This window comes from Amblyomma americanum, chromosome 1 (genome assembly GCF_052857255.1).
Source record: "Amblyomma americanum isolate KBUSLIRL-KWMA chromosome 1, ASM5285725v1, whole genome shotgun sequence".
Taxonomy (NCBI): domain Eukaryota; kingdom Metazoa; phylum Arthropoda; class Arachnida; order Ixodida; family Ixodidae; genus Amblyomma; species Amblyomma americanum.
The window spans coordinates 186,419,418-186,437,641 of NC_135497.1; the positions used below are offsets into that span (position 1 = coordinate 186,419,418).

An 18,224-nucleotide genomic window follows, 5' to 3' on the forward strand; every position below is an offset into this window, starting at 1 on the left:
TCGAATATACTTGATTCCGGTATTACACCAGGAAAAACTGACGCGTACAAAATATGGAGTTGAATTGAGGGTACGTCTGTAAAGTGCTTTGTTTACTATTCTACCTGGCTAAAGGTGGGCTCGTAAGCCATCCACCGACCGACACGTCGGAAGTAGCAGACGACAAAGTCTAGTCCTGCAACGGAAGTTCGTCTCCGTCCAATACCGGTTCGAGCTCTTAGTGACATCACGCACCTTTTATGACGTTTATTATTTTTTTCGCGCTTCATGCGCCTTCCGCGCCTAAAGGTAGGTCTGTGAGTGAATGCTGTGTAGATGCGTGCCTTTAAGCCAAATAACTTGCATTTTTCGGATTAATTTTGCGGGCTGAAACTCCGACCAGTGTTGCTGCTGTAAACCATTTTGCTATGCCCACTTATCACCCCTTGGTCGCAGGATACGTGGAAAAATTCCGAGGGACCGCCTTATCGCAGGCGGTTGGATGGAAGTGCCTCACTCTCCCTTTACCTAGCGCGAGGCACGGCACACAGCCACAAAGCCTCCACGACCCGGTGGGCACCTACACGTGACTGGCTGCACTCCAGAGACCTGTAGGAAAACCACGTAGAAACTGCACACGATGAAGATTATCACCTGTCTACCGCGGTAAGCCTAGCATGCAAGTTTTTTTTTTTTTTTTGACGTTATGTCTAGTTGTGTCGTTTCGGTGTTTTGTCGTAGTATGAATTTTGGAGCACCGTCATGCATTTCTGCGGGGAAAAAAAAAAAAAGAACTTCGGCAGCAGCTGTTCGAAAAGTGTCGCTGACCCTGTGTGCTGACGTCGATTGAAAACCGGCGAGAAAAAATATTTTTTTATATATATATTTTTCTAATGGTTGTACTGGAATTCTTAGTCAGCCGGGGAAACTAACCCACTTCTCTCTTCAAACACTTAACTTCAAAAGAGCGAAACGAATGGTTTTGAAAGGTCTGGTCATGCTGCGTAACTGTGGTTTAGCTGGTCTCACGACCACCGACACCCCGGGAAGTCGCGTGTTCCGTTATTGCCGAGTTCGAGTTGTTGACTGAACTATCTGTTCGCTAAACTAGCGCTTAGCAAAACCATCAGTCCGGATGGAAACCCAAGGCGTTAATTGCATATTTTGCCTGCAACTTCATATTTCAGCACACATGTTCTATCGTAGGTCTTTTGATCTTGTCGCAGTCGTGAATTCCATAATATTTGCTGGAATGCCCAACAAGAACGCTTATCGCATAATTAGCTTTCGTGTCTTCGTTCTCGTCGTCCTCCTCGTTTGAACTGTCGCGAGGGAGTGAGGGACAGAGAAAGAGGAAATAAAAAAAAAGTGGTTAATTTTTTATCTTGAGTCGTCAATTTTCACTGGCACAGTTCGGGTGGACGGAGCTCCGCGCTTGTCTTACAAAGAAACTCTAGGCGCGGCGAACTTAGGCCACTTGTGTTTGAAAGACACTCATTTGCAAATAAGGGGTCAAGCACCGCCTAATTTGCGAAATGCAGGGTTTATACAGGTCCTTGATAACCCTGAATACCCTCTTGAATTTGAAGATATTTGTCTCCAAGAGCGCGTATTGTGCCAGAAGAGCCTCATAATGTTGCTGTGATGGGCGAATCGGTCATAGACGAGCCACCTGAAAAGCTGCAAGGCGTCAAGCCGTTGCCAGATCACATGTCTAGAAGCAGCTATACTAATAGAAATTTCATGCAAACTGGAAAATAATTGTTGGGAATGCTTGCACATAAGCGTGAGGACAGTCAGGTCTTTGCAGCGTAATATGAAAACGCTTCAGTGTTGACAAGCAAATTCACGTGAAATACAAGATAGGACTGTATGTTTCTCTGTGCACGCATGCAGTCAAAAGCCATAGTGGCCTCCTCAGTGTACTGATATCTATGAAACTTAAGGCTACCATGCATCTTGAGTCAACAGTACAGTCAATACTTGGAAAGCTGAAAAAAAAAGCAGAAAATGCAGGAAAATTGAAAAAGGTAGGCACTGTAGGTGGAGTTTAAGAACTTGCATGAAAATAAGACAAAACTGCAAAAAATACTTATCTGTAGGAGTGGTCTGATAGACACTGATGTTAATAAAAATGGCATACCCCTCCTTTTTTCTGCTGGGCTACCGAAGACTAGAAAGCAGGAATGGTTTCCATAAAGAGAGCAATCAGGAGGAAGCTCTTCAGGATTCTTAGTCTGTATGATCTAACAAAAACTTCCTTTGCCTTCCTTGATTGCCTCATTCTGTCCTTGGAATCCTATAATTTCCTTGATTCTGTATGAACCCTACAGCTGTTTCTATGAGGGTAATAGCAGAGCTGCTTTGATGCTACACGAGTGCATTCAATCTGAGGGCCTTCATCTATTGTGGAGCACGTCTACCTTGCAAACAGGTTGCATGAGAATCACGCGATGGAACTGTAGGAGGGGCCCCCTCTGCTCCTGTCGCTGATAAGTGAAGCATGGCCTGACTGATGGATTGATGGTAGATTGTTGGTATTCCGTTCATTGTGCGACATGCTTACTGTTCCTACTTGGCTTTACTTTGTTTTTTTAGCCTTCATACTGGTGCAGTTTAGTTGGTAGGTTGTTGCCCTGCAGCGGCTTTCAAACTGTGAAGGCTGATTAAAAATGAAAAAACAATGGAGATATAACACTAAGGGCTCTCTAAAAAATAAAAAAATCCTCTATCAAGGTCTGTAACCCTGCCAGTAATTCTTTGAAGCCTTGAACTTCTTTATCAATACCGTTTTCACTTGGGGGGGTTGTTCCTTTTGTTCTTCAGTGTGCTTTTTATTCTGCGATGTTTGTGTGCTTCTCAGATTGGACTGTTTCGAAGCATTGGGCTACCAGTTTTCGCCTTCAGGCTCGAGATTTTTGCAACTAAACTTACTGTTAGCTCTTGGGCGTTTCATTTCTTTAGTGCAGTTGGATCATCCAGTGCCTTGCAACTGCATGTTTGTTTTTTTAGGTGATAAACAGACCTGTATTATGAATTTGTATTTTGTACCACAGCAGTTTAACCTTAAACATGGAGGCCCATAATTTTTTTCTAGTTGGTCAAGCAGTTGAAAACTTGGGCAATAATTTACATTGCATAAAGAAACATAAATATGGTTTCAGAAAAAAAAAAAAAGCAAACTCTATTTGCTGTTGCACAGTGAGGAGTTTCTCTCTGCGCTCTTTAATTGCACATTCACAAGCCATTGCTAGGCTATGTAGATGCAGCACCTTTGTTTTTTCTGAAGTGTCTGAAATAAGTTAATTGTGGCTGTACAATGTTGGGTTGTCATTCTGGCAATCACTCGTTGCTCACTTCTGTTGTCGAAGTCTGTGACGGCTGATCAGCTGGCCTCATTCTGTGTGCCTTTTTAAAAAAGAAGTGAGAGCAGCCATCTGTCCTTTGTTATGAAGTTCAAAGGTTATCTTATGACTGATGGCAACATTAAGATCAAAGCTGTTGTAGTATCTGAGAAAAACAAAAAAATTAAGCTGTTGCTCCTGAGCAACACTTGGCTTGAAAGGGCTAATTTGTGGCATCTATTCGGACGAGTGGGGCCACCCATGTGCAGTGATAAACTGGGGGCTTCTTTATTGTTTGCATGCTTTTTTTGCAGTTTCGTTGCGTTATTCAAGCATCACTTTATTCAAAATGCTCCGAACCACAATGTAACTTGTTTTATCACAGTCTGAGTGCTGCTGCTACTTGCAAGCAACTTGCTGGGCACAGTTAATATGATTATCACTAAGTCATCACTCATAACATAGGAAAATATATGGCAAGTCGTCACGTGCACTTTACATTGATGCTATTTGCTTTCTTAATGAAGCTTTTTTTTTGTGGTCTTCATGTTTGACATCCTTGAATGTGTATGCAAGAGTCATATTATGGCTTAGCCTTGAAGCTTTACTCATTCAGTGATATGATTGCTGCACCACCTGTTCAAAAATGCACTGAAAGGCAGATCCTGGTACATGCTACTACATTATGGCAACGTATGAGAAATGTGCGCCGTGCCTGCACCAAAAGTGTATAATTCTTTCAGTGTCAGTCAGACTAAATGTTGTGTTCGTCAGTTATAGAATGAAGAGTACTGCTACCCCCTGGTGTAAGTAATGCGGTGATCTTGAAATTGTACTTACTGGGCAGGCACCGTTACTTAAAGGACCGTAGACATGAATTTTACTTGCATGTTTTCTTTTTCAAATGATGCGTTAGCCATTAAAATACAGGGCTCACCACGTGGTATTTGCCAGTGACCCTAAATAAATTATAATTGAATTTCTTCTTGATGTTTTTCTTTTTGTTTCGGTTTCATCAAACTAAGAACGGCTGTGACATGTAGTTGATGTTTAGGTCATGTGAGCCATGAAAAAAACTAAAATGTGATTGCTGATACATAGTTTAATTCACTACAACACTTAAGCCAGCCTGCTTCAAGAGGTGGAATGAACAACGTATCAGCAATTCTATTGCCATTTTTTTCATGCCTCGCATGGCCTAAACACCACTACATGTCAAAGCCTTCGTTTGGCCGATGAAAATGAAACTGAAACAGCATCAAGAAGAAATTCAATCGTAAATTATTTAGCAGTCATAGGCGAACAGTGTGGGGTGATCCATGTATACTAACATGTAGCGCATCATTTGAAAGAAGAAAACACGCAAGCAAAAATTTGGTGCCTATACTTCTTTAAAGAGTATAACGAAATCTTTCGAATGGTTTTCTTCATGAATGACAAACATGGAGTGGCTGGTTGGGATTCAACTCAACTGCAGCTGCAGTACTTCTTTGGAACTGCATATAACTGAGGGCTCAAGGTTTTCATTATCCTACATTACTTCATGCTAGTCTGTTATATGCCATAGTTCTAGCTGTGTTTCATCACTACTTTATTAATATTGGTTTCTATTACCTGTGGCTTCATTCCTGTAGCTTTATGGGTAGCAGTTTCCATCATTTAATCTTCTGTGAAGGTGCCTATGTAGCCATATTCTCTGTATGACTGTGCCAGGTCTCCAAACATTGCTCATCCTTCTTTTAGGGAGTTAGCATGCTTTAAATTGGATGCAAGATCTGTAGTGACAACTCTTGCATGAATATTTACTCATTGGCATCCATTCAAGTGCAGCCGTATGGCTACAAAGGAAAACTATCCACTTCGAACCTGGGGCCACCACTTCACTGGAGCAGTCGCTTTACCGACTGAGCTATCTGGGACAGCTAGCATATGGTAGGGTGGGAGGGAATTGATCAATAACTTCAGGTGGGAGCATTGTAACAGTGGAACAGTACTTACTCCCTTATTACAAATCTACTACACCTTGGGGGGGGATTCCCCTAAACATTTGACTTACTCTAACAATGTGAATTACAGAGTAGTGTTGTGTGTCCCTCATAGCCTGAGTCGCTTTGGGACATTAAAACCCATTAACAAACAAGATGTAGTGCTGTCTCTGCATTTTCATGGTGAACCACGACAATGTACTTAGCCATACTTAATTTAAAACCCAGCTTGTTGGCCGCCTGCCCGATATGAAGGAGAGCCAGAATGGTGGTGGTGGAAACTTTATTACATAAAGGGGAGTTTAGGACGCGCAGAATGTAGCCTTACCTTTCTTTATTTGAAAATACTGCTAGAGCTGACAGCATAGGTATATTTTCATTTCCTTCCTAACATAGTGCGATGTCCCCCAGGTGGTCGAAATTATCGGAGCCCTTCACTACGGCGTCCCTCATAGCCTGAGCCACTTTGGCATGTTAAACCCCCAAGTGCGATGTCTGTGCTTAGTTGCATATGTCACTAATGTCCGCATTTACGGAAAGTTGCTGTTCATTGCATGGTGTTGCCATGATTGTTTCACTGCTTATAGTGTAGTCTGCCATGCAGCTCTAAAGTGAGTAAAATATTTTGTTTTTAAGGTTTCCTGGCATACACAGAAATGCTGAGGCAATGCACATGTGTTTTACCAGCTTCCGACTGGCAGCAACACGAAACTGCGCACCTCTTTTTTATCTCTAGGATAGGTTCTTCATGGACCATCTTAAATATTTCTTATAATTGCTTCAAGGTTGACTGGCCTCTGTGAACAGCTCTTGCAGTAAGCAGGACAGCGCCTACATATAGCAAAATGGCTGCGCAACAGGCAACATGGAGATGGCCAGTTTTTCAGAGGAGAAAAATGGGTTTATTAGGATGGTGGGGATTATGGGCCATGACATACATATTCAGTGAGTGGTGATGAGTCAGTAAAGCAATGCATGTGAATCGAATTAAAATTTTTGCAGGTGGGAGAGAACTTTTATAGCAGAGAATTTCAGTGGGTCACGAAATTAATGGACAATTTTTTACAATGATTGGTATGTCGGTGGCCTCACTTATGAATAAAATGTTGTTCCTTGTGGACTTCACGATTTAAATGTTTTTGCATGTATGTTGAGCATTGTGAAGGTAAAATTGAAGGGCTATGAAAAGCATTTAATGGTTACTTTTGAATTTTAAATAAAGAACACCGTAGTTCACATCTAAATAAAAATCATGGTTATTTCTTACTTGCACAAGCTTTAACAATTCCTGGTTATGTCACTAAGGCAACGTCACCTGTTTATATTACTTGTGATACAAGCAATGCTTCTATTTAACTGTATTTGTACATTAAATATTGGTTACTCTTCTGGATGTCAATTTGTATAGTTTACTATCAATTTGAGTTTGCATTGTCATTAAACACTTTTGGTTAGTGGGTGTGCTGTTCACAATGGCTCTTCCTCATGCCTATTTTCACTGACTTCATGTTAACAAGTTATGTGAGGGTCTGGGCTGTGCAGTGCCACCTAAATCCATCTTACAGTTCATGCAGCGGCTCATTCTCTTCATCAGAGATTGGAGTCTGAACTTCACTTGGTTGAGTGCTCTCCTCCTTTGATCATACCTCATTGGAATGAAAACAATGCAGCCAAACAAAGGTAGACATAGCCTAAGGTGGGCTATTAGCATGTTAGCCTGCAAGAAGTATGGCTGTGCTTATTTTTCTACTTTAAAGCTGTAGGTCTAGTTTGCTCTTGGTACTTTTTGCTTTCTTGTTTGGAGGCTTCTTTTTTTTTTTTTTCAGTGTTACAGCTTCAAAATCTACTGCACTGTTAGGTTCACTTGAGTAAACAACTATGCAGAGTTTGTCAAGAAGAATGCTTAGAAACAGTTATTAGACTTCCATTGCCAGAAATTTTTGTTGAATTCTTTTTAGTCTGCATATGGTTTACAGGTGTACCAGATACAAGAAATTTTATTTGAACTTGGATAGTACTTTGAGCTGCGCATAAAACCATGCCATAACAAAGAGCACTTTTCCTTGTGGTGCAGAGCTCATGGACATGTTTGCTTAATGCTTCTTGGCCAGTCACTTCTTTGCCATCTAATATATATTGCACTCATTGAATGTGACTGCAACAGAAATTGTCAGGCAGTCTCACGATGCTGCATCATTGTATAATATTAAGGCTATCTTAAACTTTTAATTTCAATGATGTGCGCATTTCAACTGTGGGGATGCCCAGACGTTACAGGGCTGGGTCCTTGCCAGTTCTTCTTTAAGGGTGGTGTTTGAGACCCCCTGCCACAGCATGAAACCAGAAAATGGTTACCACATATGTGGGGACACATTTTGTCCCAGTAGTTTCCATAGTCGAGGCGTATTGAATAGACACAACAGGCAGACTAAGAGCTTGCAAAGTTGAAAACATTCCACCTGTAGCAGGCTTACTTACAAACTACAGTCTTGGTCAAAAGTCTTGAGGCCAATGGCTTTTCGCTTCAGCCGCATAACAGAGCCATTACGGCACTATTAAAGATTGAATGACCTTGAAATGCTAGCAGAAGGTTTGTTCTTGCGTTAGAGAAGCTTCCTGTTTGACTTGTGTTTGGAATGATCCGCTACATGGAGCATTCTAGGAACATTCATTTCGCTGCAGCTGAATGCTGTGGCGTTAACTTTTGATGTCTAGCTCGGAACATGAACCTAGTCGGTTGAGTCATCTCACAACAAATAATCGCAGAACTTAATTTGCTGTGCAACTCCCTTTCAGCAAGAACGAAAACAGGTGACCAGGGCCTGTGTGTTTTGTTATTACTGTGGTTTGCAACTTTATTAGACTATCACAGACTCTATGGCTTTAGCTGAGTGTGATAAGTGCCTGTTTGTCAGGTGGCCCTGTGGCCTAGCTCACTGGTGCAATACCTGGCATCTTGTAAGTTGAAAGGGAGCAGTGATTAATTCTTGTTACCATTATCATTCGATAGTTCTAATCGACCTGCAAGTTAAAAGACTATAAACACCTAATTCTAGTTGCGTGTTTTCTTCTTTCAAATGATGTTACATTAGAATACGTGGATCACCACTAGACTACATGGATCACCACATGGTGTCTGCCCGAAAACTGCTAAATAATTTGTAATTAGATTTCTTCTTGATGCTGTTTTGGTTTCATTTTCATCAATTGAATAGTGGCTAGGACAAGTAGTTGGTGTTTAGGTCACGTGTGGCATGAAAAACACTGCAATATAATCGCTGACACGTAGCTTTAATCCACAACACTTAAGCCAGCCTGCTTCATGAGTTGTAATGACAAGAAATGACGTATCAGCAGTTAAATTGCAGTTTTTTTTTTCATGCCTTATGTGACCTAAACGCTCCTTACATGTCATAGCCACCGTTTGGTTGATGAAACCAAAACTGGAATAGCATCAATAAGAAAGTAAATTATAAATTACTTAGCAGTCGGGGGTGAGTACCACAGGGTGATCCAAAGTATGCTAACATCTAACGCATAATTTGAAAGAAGAAAACATGGAAGTAAAGGTTGGGTGCCTATACTCCTTTGGTAAGTGCAAGGATATTGCTGCTCAGCAGAGAAAAACACTCAGTACCTTAATTGTGCCTCCATTTGTAGAGCATAGTAGTTGTCTGCAAGGCTACACGAACCTAAGCCCCCCCCACCACCCCCGGGCCTTTTTTTTTTTCTGGGAAATTATCTAGGAGGAAACCGCATTGGTCACCAGATTTCTGACGAGCGTTCCAAGCTGTCCATTGTGCGACTAGTTAGGATTTCGAACTTGTGTAAGTCCGTACATTTGAAATCGATCCAGCGTGGTTTGTAAAATCCGTCACAGCCGTCCGAGTTGTGCTGCTTGGCGGGACGCAGCGGAATGAAGAAAGCGAGTGACGTTGCGTCATAAATGCATGGGTCCACCGATGATGCGGGCACGGCAAGGACAGCGATTCCCACTGCGGGGCCGATAGCCGGCGGCAGTTTGCGTTGATACGTGGCATCGCTGCGGACCTCTGCGCGTAGGGACGTGCGCGGACGGGCGGGACAGATGCAGTACTGTGTCAGGCCGCCGTTCGGAGCAGCGTGTGGCCTGGAGTGGCCCGCACAGGGCGTTTTCGTTCGGGACAAAAGCATAGGGGGGGGGGGGGGCCTTGAGGGCCTTGTTATCGGCCCATCGGCGGTGCCCGGTGTGACGTGCCGCAGTTGGAAGGTTGCCACCTCGCGCGGAGAGGGCAACCAGTTTGGTCCAGCCGCGCGGCAGGGTCGACCTTCGCTCGGCCTTAAAGGGCGAGCCGCCTGGGATGTCGGGTGCGCTACTGCATTTCACTGGTCGCGCCTTGGAATGCCAACTTCGCGCCTCTCGGGGTGCGAGTGTGGTCGGTGAAAATTTGGCCCGAAAGGGGCATGCGGGAGTTGGGAAAATACGTGCGCGGGCAAGCTGCGTTGTAAGTTGTAACCAAACCCGCGAACAAACAGCGAAACTTCCGAGTTTTCCCAGTACCGATCAGATATATTTTTCTCGTATTGCTTCTCTTGCTGTCGCGTATTAAATATGCAAACCGCGCAGCCGTCGGGGCATACTGCTTAAAAAAAAAAAACACGTTTAAAAATCCACGTCGCGCATAACAGGACGACGAATGACGAGATGAGACATGCAGGGACAAGCACAAGAGCGCATCTGTGCTTATCTCCTCTCTCACCTGTCTGGTTTTGCGTACAGTTTCTGCGTTTCGGCGTCGTGCACCCAACCGACTCACCTCACCACTTTTCTCAAACGTACTGCTGTGCATGCCGGTGCAGTTTAAGAAATGCAAGGCAGGACGAAAGCCAGCAAAGAGGACAAAAATAAAGGGGTCCGCGGTCGAGTGGTTTCTCTCCCAGTATGTCCCTTTCACATCTGCGAACCAAGCGCTGCGCCATTTCACCGGTGGCTTTGAGCCCATTTCTCTTCGTCGGCATACAAGGAACAAGGCACGCTTACGAAGACTCCAGATGTTCACCATCTTAGAAGGAAAGAATATGAGGGTGAACCAGTCTTGACCGCGGACCAAAAGTTTTCTCCCTCCATTCAGAAAACAGCGAGCGATCATGTAATGAACATCGCTTGCCGGCCCGGGCGCCATTGTCCATGGACCGTGTCCTAGCCGCTAGAGGTAGCATATGTGTACGAATTATTCGCTAGAAATTTTAGTCACCGCATTGCAGGTTATAAATTTGAGGCTTGTGCAGTTAAATTGATGACTTATGCGTTAAGTTCAAAACAAAATAAAAAAGCGGGCGGTGAAATGGATTGATGCGGAGGAAATGCGTTAAGATTTTTTTTTTCGTTCACTCTTATCCTGTTCCAGTGATATTCCAGTTCCGATTCTAAATTTCAGTTCGTATTAATTTGTTGTCATTCTTAGTACTTTTCATTTTTTTCTGAGCCATTCTTAACCCAGCCTCGCTCTCATCTCCCCTACAAGTGGAGAGGGGTATTTGCCCCTATGCATCTAATGGTGCCTTCGACTGGTCGCTTTAGATCGCTCTAGAGCGCTCTGAGAGGCGACCGCACATTCGGCTGGTCGAAACCGGGCACTCTGACTACATTCGGCTGGTTCTCTGTGAGCGCTCGCCTCCAGCTCAGAGCGCTCAGACGCGCTCCGAGAAAAAAGTGCGAGTTAACCGCGGCGTCCCCTACTCGTAGGCAGTAGCAAGTGCCGGCTTTTGGTGTAGTCACGCAGTTGTAGCGTCCTTGCTGTGTTGTGTTTTGCGTGGGCCGCGCTGTGTGAAACAAAAAATGTCCAAGAGGCGCCAGTTAAAACTACGCTTCGAATGCCGTCTGTGTTGCTGTCGCGCGACAACAGTGATTCCAGCAGCAGCTCAGACGAGGACGACAGTGCTATCCACAAGGCGATGTTCGAAAAATGAGCGTCCCGTAGGACGGAAACCCGGGGTAGCGATCGATACAGGCTAAGCGCCGACCGCGATGCAAACTGTGTGCGGCCACGTGCGGCTAAAGGTAATCAAGGGACCTTACGTGCGGCTACTATTGACATCAGCAGCGGTGCCGCGTAGTGGTTCCGGAAGTTACGTCCCCCTTCTGCCTCCTGCGTTTCCGCTCAAAAAACTCGCTGACCATTCGGCTTGACTAGTCTCGCTATGCGCTCAGAGCGAGAGCGGCTCCCACTATGACAGATCCTATCCGGATCGCGGGAACGACCAGTCGAAGACACCATAACCGTGGCAGGTGGAGAGAGGGAAATCTCCGTGAACACCACCTTCCACGTTTGGCAGGTGGAGGTTTCGCACACACTCGCCGACGCCGGGCAGTTTTCGCTTTCATGACCCACCTAATGCTGTCGCATCAAAAGGATTTTTAAACATTTGTTGTGTTGTTTTGGGGCAGTTTCTGCATCAGTGCACGTTCTAGACGATAGGAAGGGAAAATTGAAAGGCCGCCTTTACTGGGGGAAAGCTGGTGATAGGTATGCTGGCAACATTAGGCTGCGTCGACCGTATTCCTTCCAGTGTGGCTGCCTGCCCTGCACACTTCAAAATGTGGAGCCGCTGAATGGGCAGTGGTAGATGCTCGCTGCCACCGGCGGCTTTCATTGAGGAAGGGGTCCCAAGCTGGTTTGTTCCTTGCTGATTTGGGCACTAGGCAGCGCACCTTTCCCCAAAAGGTGAATTTGGGAATGTCGTTTCTAGGGGGAGTTGGTGAGCCAGTTGTGCGCACCGCGTATCTCGGCGCTTGATAGTGCAGTGGGGATATTAATGCAGCAGAAGTTCCTTGACTTGCAGTCAAGTGTTCATTGTCAGCGTTAGTGGGCGGCACTAATAGCCACGCAAGGACCACAGTTGAAGAAAAGCAGTGCACTGTATCGAACCCTGCCTCTTCAGTGCACTGATAGAAGTTGTCCAGTGCAGAGCGCGCACATGTGTCCTGGCGACCATTTATCAGAGCTGTAGATTTCTGCGTCGGTTTCGCCTTTGTATTTCACTGGGGCCTATTGTGTTGGGATTATTCCTTACACTCTTCGTACAGCGTGAGCCCATCCAGGTATAGAAAAGAAAAAAACATATCAGCTTTGTTACAGCAGTGCTACAAGCATGTAAGTCGGAATGCCGATGATTGCACGGAGTGTTGGACATCCGTGACTGTCGCGTTTAGCTATCATAAAATCAATTATTTCATGTCTGGCCGAAATAAAAAGCCTCATTCGCTCGTTAAAGGGGCCGTGCAACACTACTCAATAACGTTGCAGTATGCCTGTAACGTTAAAGGACGCCGCTTCACGAATACCCTCCAGCAAGAATTTTTAATGTTTTCTAGAAGCTGAGTTACTGCAGTTATAATTTGAATTTCAGCGTATTCGCGCCCTTCTCCCTCCTCTCGTCATTTTTTGCAAGCTCAAAAGTTGGCGCTCCTCCGCCAGCCCCGCCCAATCGGGATGGTGGTGAAAACTTTAATGGACACTGGGGAGTTTAGGACACGCGGGTCCTTGGGCCCCCGCACGGCCCCACTGCACTCAAACGTTCATGTCCCGGAGGCTCATGACGCTGGCAGCCCGGCCTGTGGCGATGGCTTGCTTGGCCGGGTCCTCGTAGCGCAGTAGGGTCTCCCAAGCCTCCCAAGTGGTAAGGTGCTCCAGGCCCCGCGGGGGACGATCCGCCGGGCAGAGGAAAAGGATATGATCGAGAGTGGTTTCGGGTAGTGGCAGAGGGTACAGGAGGGGTTTGTGTGGACTTGGTGATAGCGCGAGCGTATATAAGGGGAGGGTAAGGTGCGTGTTTGGAGCCGCCTCCAAAGTGTCTGGTGATAATTGTCGAGGGAGGGATGGGGTGGGGGGTAGAGCCTACGCTCGGCTTTGCAGGCCTGCGTCAGTTCACTGAATGAATGCATGCGCTCCCGTGAGAACCCCAGGTCGGAGGCCGCCGGTGCCCGGTTGAGAGAACCTCGGGCTAAAGCGCTGGCAGCCTCGTTTCCGGTATTCCCGGAGTGGGCAGGCATCCATATGAGCTCCATGTGGCGGGGCGGATGTGCGGCGAGGGAGTTCAGTATGCGAAATGCAGGCACGTGAACTCTCCCGCGAGCAAATTTTAGTATGGCAGTTTTAGAGTCTGACAGTATATACCAGGCTTCCGTGCGCGTGATGGCTAGGTCAATGGCGGCCTCTTCAGCCTCCTCCGAAGTGGCAGTGGGGGATATGTGAAGGGTGGCAATCGGTTGGAGGGAGGGGTTCGTGATGGCTACAACCGCGTCCTCCCCGCCTGTGCATGCGGCATCCACCCACGCGGCACCTACCACGAACCCCGCCGCAGAGCTCCCACTCGGGACACTCCGGCGCGACGCGGCCACGGTAGCTGTGTGGCTTCTGTAAGAATCTAGCCAATCACCATTTATTGACCGACATACGCGGACGCATGACATGGAGGATGACGGGAGCTTGAAAAAGTCGTTTGGGAAGGCTCACCAGTTTTTGAACGAAATTGGCGGTTATTTGTGTGCATAAGTGCATTTAGCTCATATGTTTATGGCAACACAATCTAGCGATCGAGCGAGTTTGTTTACTCTGCTCGAAGATGCTGCATGACCCCTTTAATGTATGTTTTATCGTAAAGTGTGAACGCCGCTCTGTTGCTTAAAGCAGCATCGCCTTTACCACACAGTGACATCTCTTGCTGCAGCAAGGTCTTGCAGCCGCTGCGCACGTTATGACAATCAGCCCCATGCACCTGAAATTCATCGCCGCATAGAAAAAAATACGCAGCAATCAAAAGCTCATTAAAGCGTTCCCATGCATTTGCCCCACTTGCTGCGTTTTTTGTGTGCTTCAAATGTTCCGTCCTTTGCGATGCAAATTCGAACAACAGTACGTGCGTGTTAGCGAAGCGACTGCAGGATGCACATTAATGCTAGCATTTCGAGCGTTCTGTGCGGTCAGACGAGACTTTAGCAACTGCCGCCTTGGTGAGCCAACAAATCTCTCGATCAAGAGAGAGCACCGAAATCTTTGGTTTCGTTCGAAGGTGCACGCTTTTTCATCGCCATTGCTGCTCGTTACGTGCTGTTGCTTTGTGCGGACATACTTGACTCGAACAGGTGCCGAGTGACTTCATCGCACGAGTTTCTTAGGGGCGCCCGATTGTATGCCCCCTTCATTCTGTGCTTGAAAGAAATCGGTTGATTCATTACATGCGCGCGCGAGCGAGGCAAGCTGCTAGCGGGAACAGCCTTTGAAAGAATATGCGCTCTTCTAGGCCTAGTGCATGTCGCGTGAGTTTGAGGCATCACCGTAGTTGACGCAATAACACGCTGAGATGGCTCTTGGCGATTCTCACCCTGGTCGTCAGTTTGGTGTGGTCAATATTTGTTTTTGTTTTTTCGCACCGCCCTTCTTGTGAAGTCGCACATTTTGCAGAGGGGCGAAGACACGATCGGAGTCTTGTACGCACTGCGCAATATAGTGCGTCCGGGGATGGGATGTTGCGCACCATGCTTTATTGTTCCTTGAGCCGGTCGTCCGATTGCGGATGTGTTCATCCATGAAGGCACGCACCCCAGCTTCGTTTCTCTATTGACAAGCGAACTTGCGCCTCCACAGAACGCTTTGCTGCTCCGCAAGCGGAACCGTCGACAGAAATTGACTAAATGAGGATCTGCGCATTTGTTTCCTTTTTTATATTATTTATTATCCTCCTTATGTTGCGACATAACGGCGCGGGAGGTATATAATTTAGAGGGGCATTGAAGCATTTTTACACGGACTCTGCCGCCGCGTTGTCTCCGACGCTGGTCCCCTCAACATTCCAAGAGCGTGCTTCGCAGGTGCTAATCCGTTCGCAAGCGAACCGCTGGTTGGGTTGTGTGCACGCCTATCGTGGCACATGTTAGAACCGCGGTGTCTTTATGCGCGCTGCACACACAGCGTCTCCCGCTTTCGGTTATGCAGCGTCTCAGTGTATAGTGAACTGGAATTATAGTTCACTATGACGGGAGTGGAACTGGAACGTGGCAGCGTGCTCCGTCGACGAGTCCGCTCCTGGTCAGCTGTAGGGCGCAGCATGTCGCAGCTCGGGTTCTGTCAGTCAGTTTTGTTGAGGCTTGCGTAAGCGTGTGATACTTTCGTGCGAGAGAAAGCAGATCGTTATATTTACATTGGCGCAGATAGGGCTTCTCGGCGCGAAGAATGACGAAGTATTTAAAGGAACGTACGGATGGGTAAACGGGACTTGCTTCATGGTCTCGTACGCTGCACCGTTGTCGGATGTCTCTACTTTCTCACTGCTCGAGAACGCTGCAGAACCCTCGCTCACGGAGAAAAAAAAAAGAAATGCAGGATTGCACCTAAGTCTGCCTAAGAGCGGAAATGCGAAAGCCTTTTCCTTTCCTCTCGTTTTTCTTCCATTTTTCATTTTAATTTCACTTTTAATATTTGAATTTTTGTTAGGTTTTGTTTATTTTTATTGTTTTTAACTTTTTACTTATCAACATCGTTTTTCATCGAATCAGTCACACAAAACCTGCTTCAAACGCAGAATTTACTTTAACTCAATTTAATTAATTTCCATTCTTCAACCAAACTTTCCCATCATCTCACGCACTACTTAATACAATCAAACGCTTGCACATTTATCTCCACAGAACGACATAATCGTGCGGACAAAATTTTCGGACACTTTTTGCTGACGCGACATAACAATATAATGCTTTCGCATTAATAAAAAAAAATCTGAAGGCACGCCACCGCCACGCCATCTCTCGTTTGCTGAGTTCATCTTTCCGCGTCAGTTGGGGCGTCGTATTAACGCGGCTCAAGAAAGCAAATGAATTGGACCTGGGCGCTGTTCTGCATCGCTTGTGTCGTCCCTCAGCAAGTCTACGGTTGCAAAACATGTTGTAGACACACTTTGCCAACAAACGGCCAATTTTATTTCGTTAGGGCGACGTTTAGCTTGTGAACGCGCTTGTGAGAGCGACGAGATCACAGTTTCCTGGTTCGCTGACTGATTTCGTATAAACTGCTTGTTGTGGCTGTTGTCAGTGGATACGAGCTGCGTTATCCAGCTCCCATTGCGCGCTCAAACTTAGCGGCGGTGCCTCATCACTGCTTGTGGCGTCACGAAGTCGGAAGTCGCGGTTTCGATCCCGTTGTCGGCGGCTGCATTTGTGCGCGTGCGCGCGCACTGTGATTTCGGTGCTCCCCGTAGGATGCCAGGCGGCCGAAATTAATCCCATCCTGAGCCCTCGACAGCTGCGTGCTTCTCAACTGCTCCCTCGGCTTCGGCACGTAAGAATCCGTTTGCTAGCACTGGTAGCACGAGCTGTGTCGCGCTGAATGTTAATAGTTTTGGTAGTGCGTGAAGTGGCAAGGCGCGAAAGGCTGATAAGAAATTCAGGCACACTGGAAAGCCCGCTGCATTCCTCCGTAGTTGTCGCAGTCTGGTAACGCCCATTTACGCGTGTATGCGAACACTCGCAGCGGATATGGGAGAAAATGTGGCTGTAGCCTCAGGGCTGTGCTTCCGACCACTCGCGTGATCGTTGCTGTTCTTGTCGGGGATCCTTCGTGCTCAATATTGGCTTCCGTGCACTTGCATTTTCGCGTAGGCATGCAACGAACCACTGAACGGCAACTTGCGTCTGACCTCCACTTGACATTGCTGTGCACGTGTCTCGCGTTGCCATAAAAATGGCGGCAGCAGGGTTCGACGTTCATACTTATTCCCGTTCATTTATTTTTCGTCGTTCGCCCGCCGCGGTGGCTCAGTGGTTAGGGCGCTCGACTACTGATCCGGAGTTCCCGGGTTCGAACCCGACCGCGGCGGCTGCGTTTTTATGGGGGAAAAACGCTAAGGCGCCCGTGTGCTGTGCGATGTCAGTGCACGTTAAAGATCCCCAGGTGGTCGAAATTATTCCGGAGCCCTCCACTACGGCACCTCTCTCTTCCTTTCTTCTTTTTCAGTCCCTCATTTATCCCATCCCTTACGGCGCGGTTCAGGTGTCCAACGATATATGAGACAGATACTGCGCCATTTCCTTTCCACCAAAAACCAATTATTATTATTATTATTTTTCGTCGTTCAGGACTGAGTTGTCGTTAGGAAGTCTACTATCTTAAAAGAATCTGTACAAATCACTGATGACTACATGTCTTCCCCAAGCATTGGTAATTCATTTCAACGCGGTAGCGTGAAAGGAGCAGAACCCAAATTTTTTAATGCATATTTTTTTCTTTGCATTGTTGCACGGGACAATGGTATACACGATTCACGACATGGAATCCACATACGATAGCTGCATAATATATAATTGTTTTTTTTCTCGTGTCGTTTCGGTTTCAAAAGTCGAACGATAGCTGTGACGTACAATACGCGTTCAAGGTCACGTGAGGCGTGCAAAAAACTGCGATATAATCGCTGCTTGTTTATTTTTTGTCATTCCCAACTCTTGGGCAGGCTTGCACAAGAATTGATATGAATTAAAACAAAGAAAGCAGCGACCGCACTGCAGTTGACCTGAACGCGTCTTGTACATAACGTCTTTGGCCCTTGCAACCGAAACAGCATGAGAGAAGAAAAAAATTAGTTGTAAATTATTTACCGCTTGTTGGCGCAATCCACGTTGCTGTCTGCTTCCTTATGTGCCGCGCATCATTCTGAAGAGTAAGAAAAACTCAAATTTGATGTGTCTACTTCTTTAAGGCTTCCGTTTTCCACAAAATCCAGCGTTGGCGTTGTGAGCGAAAACGCAGATGGCCCTCCTGCCACGTAGGTCACATGACCTTATTCCGTCACCACAACCTGCCCACCGTGACGGGTGGCAAACTGCCTGCCGTTGCATGTGTGACAGTTAATCATTGGTCGCGAGAGGTTGCCACACCGGTGGCTGTGT

At 46.3% G+C, this 18,224-nt stretch overlaps 1 protein-coding gene across 1 annotated transcript in view; it reads left to right on the top strand.

Annotated features, from left to right (window-relative positions):
- The first annotated feature begins 435 nt into the window (after positions 1 to 435).
- The window catches only part of LOC144114360 (phosphoenolpyruvate carboxykinase, cytosolic [GTP]-like), a 58,455-nt gene continuing 40,666 nt past the window's right edge, over positions 436 to 18,224 (top strand). Inside the window, exon 1 of the mRNA XM_077648033.1 lies at positions 436 to 645. Within this exon, the coding sequence (XP_077504159.1) occupies positions 620 to 645 (26 nt within the window). The 5' untranslated portion in view covers positions 436 to 619. The remainder of the gene's footprint in view (positions 646 to 18,224) is intronic.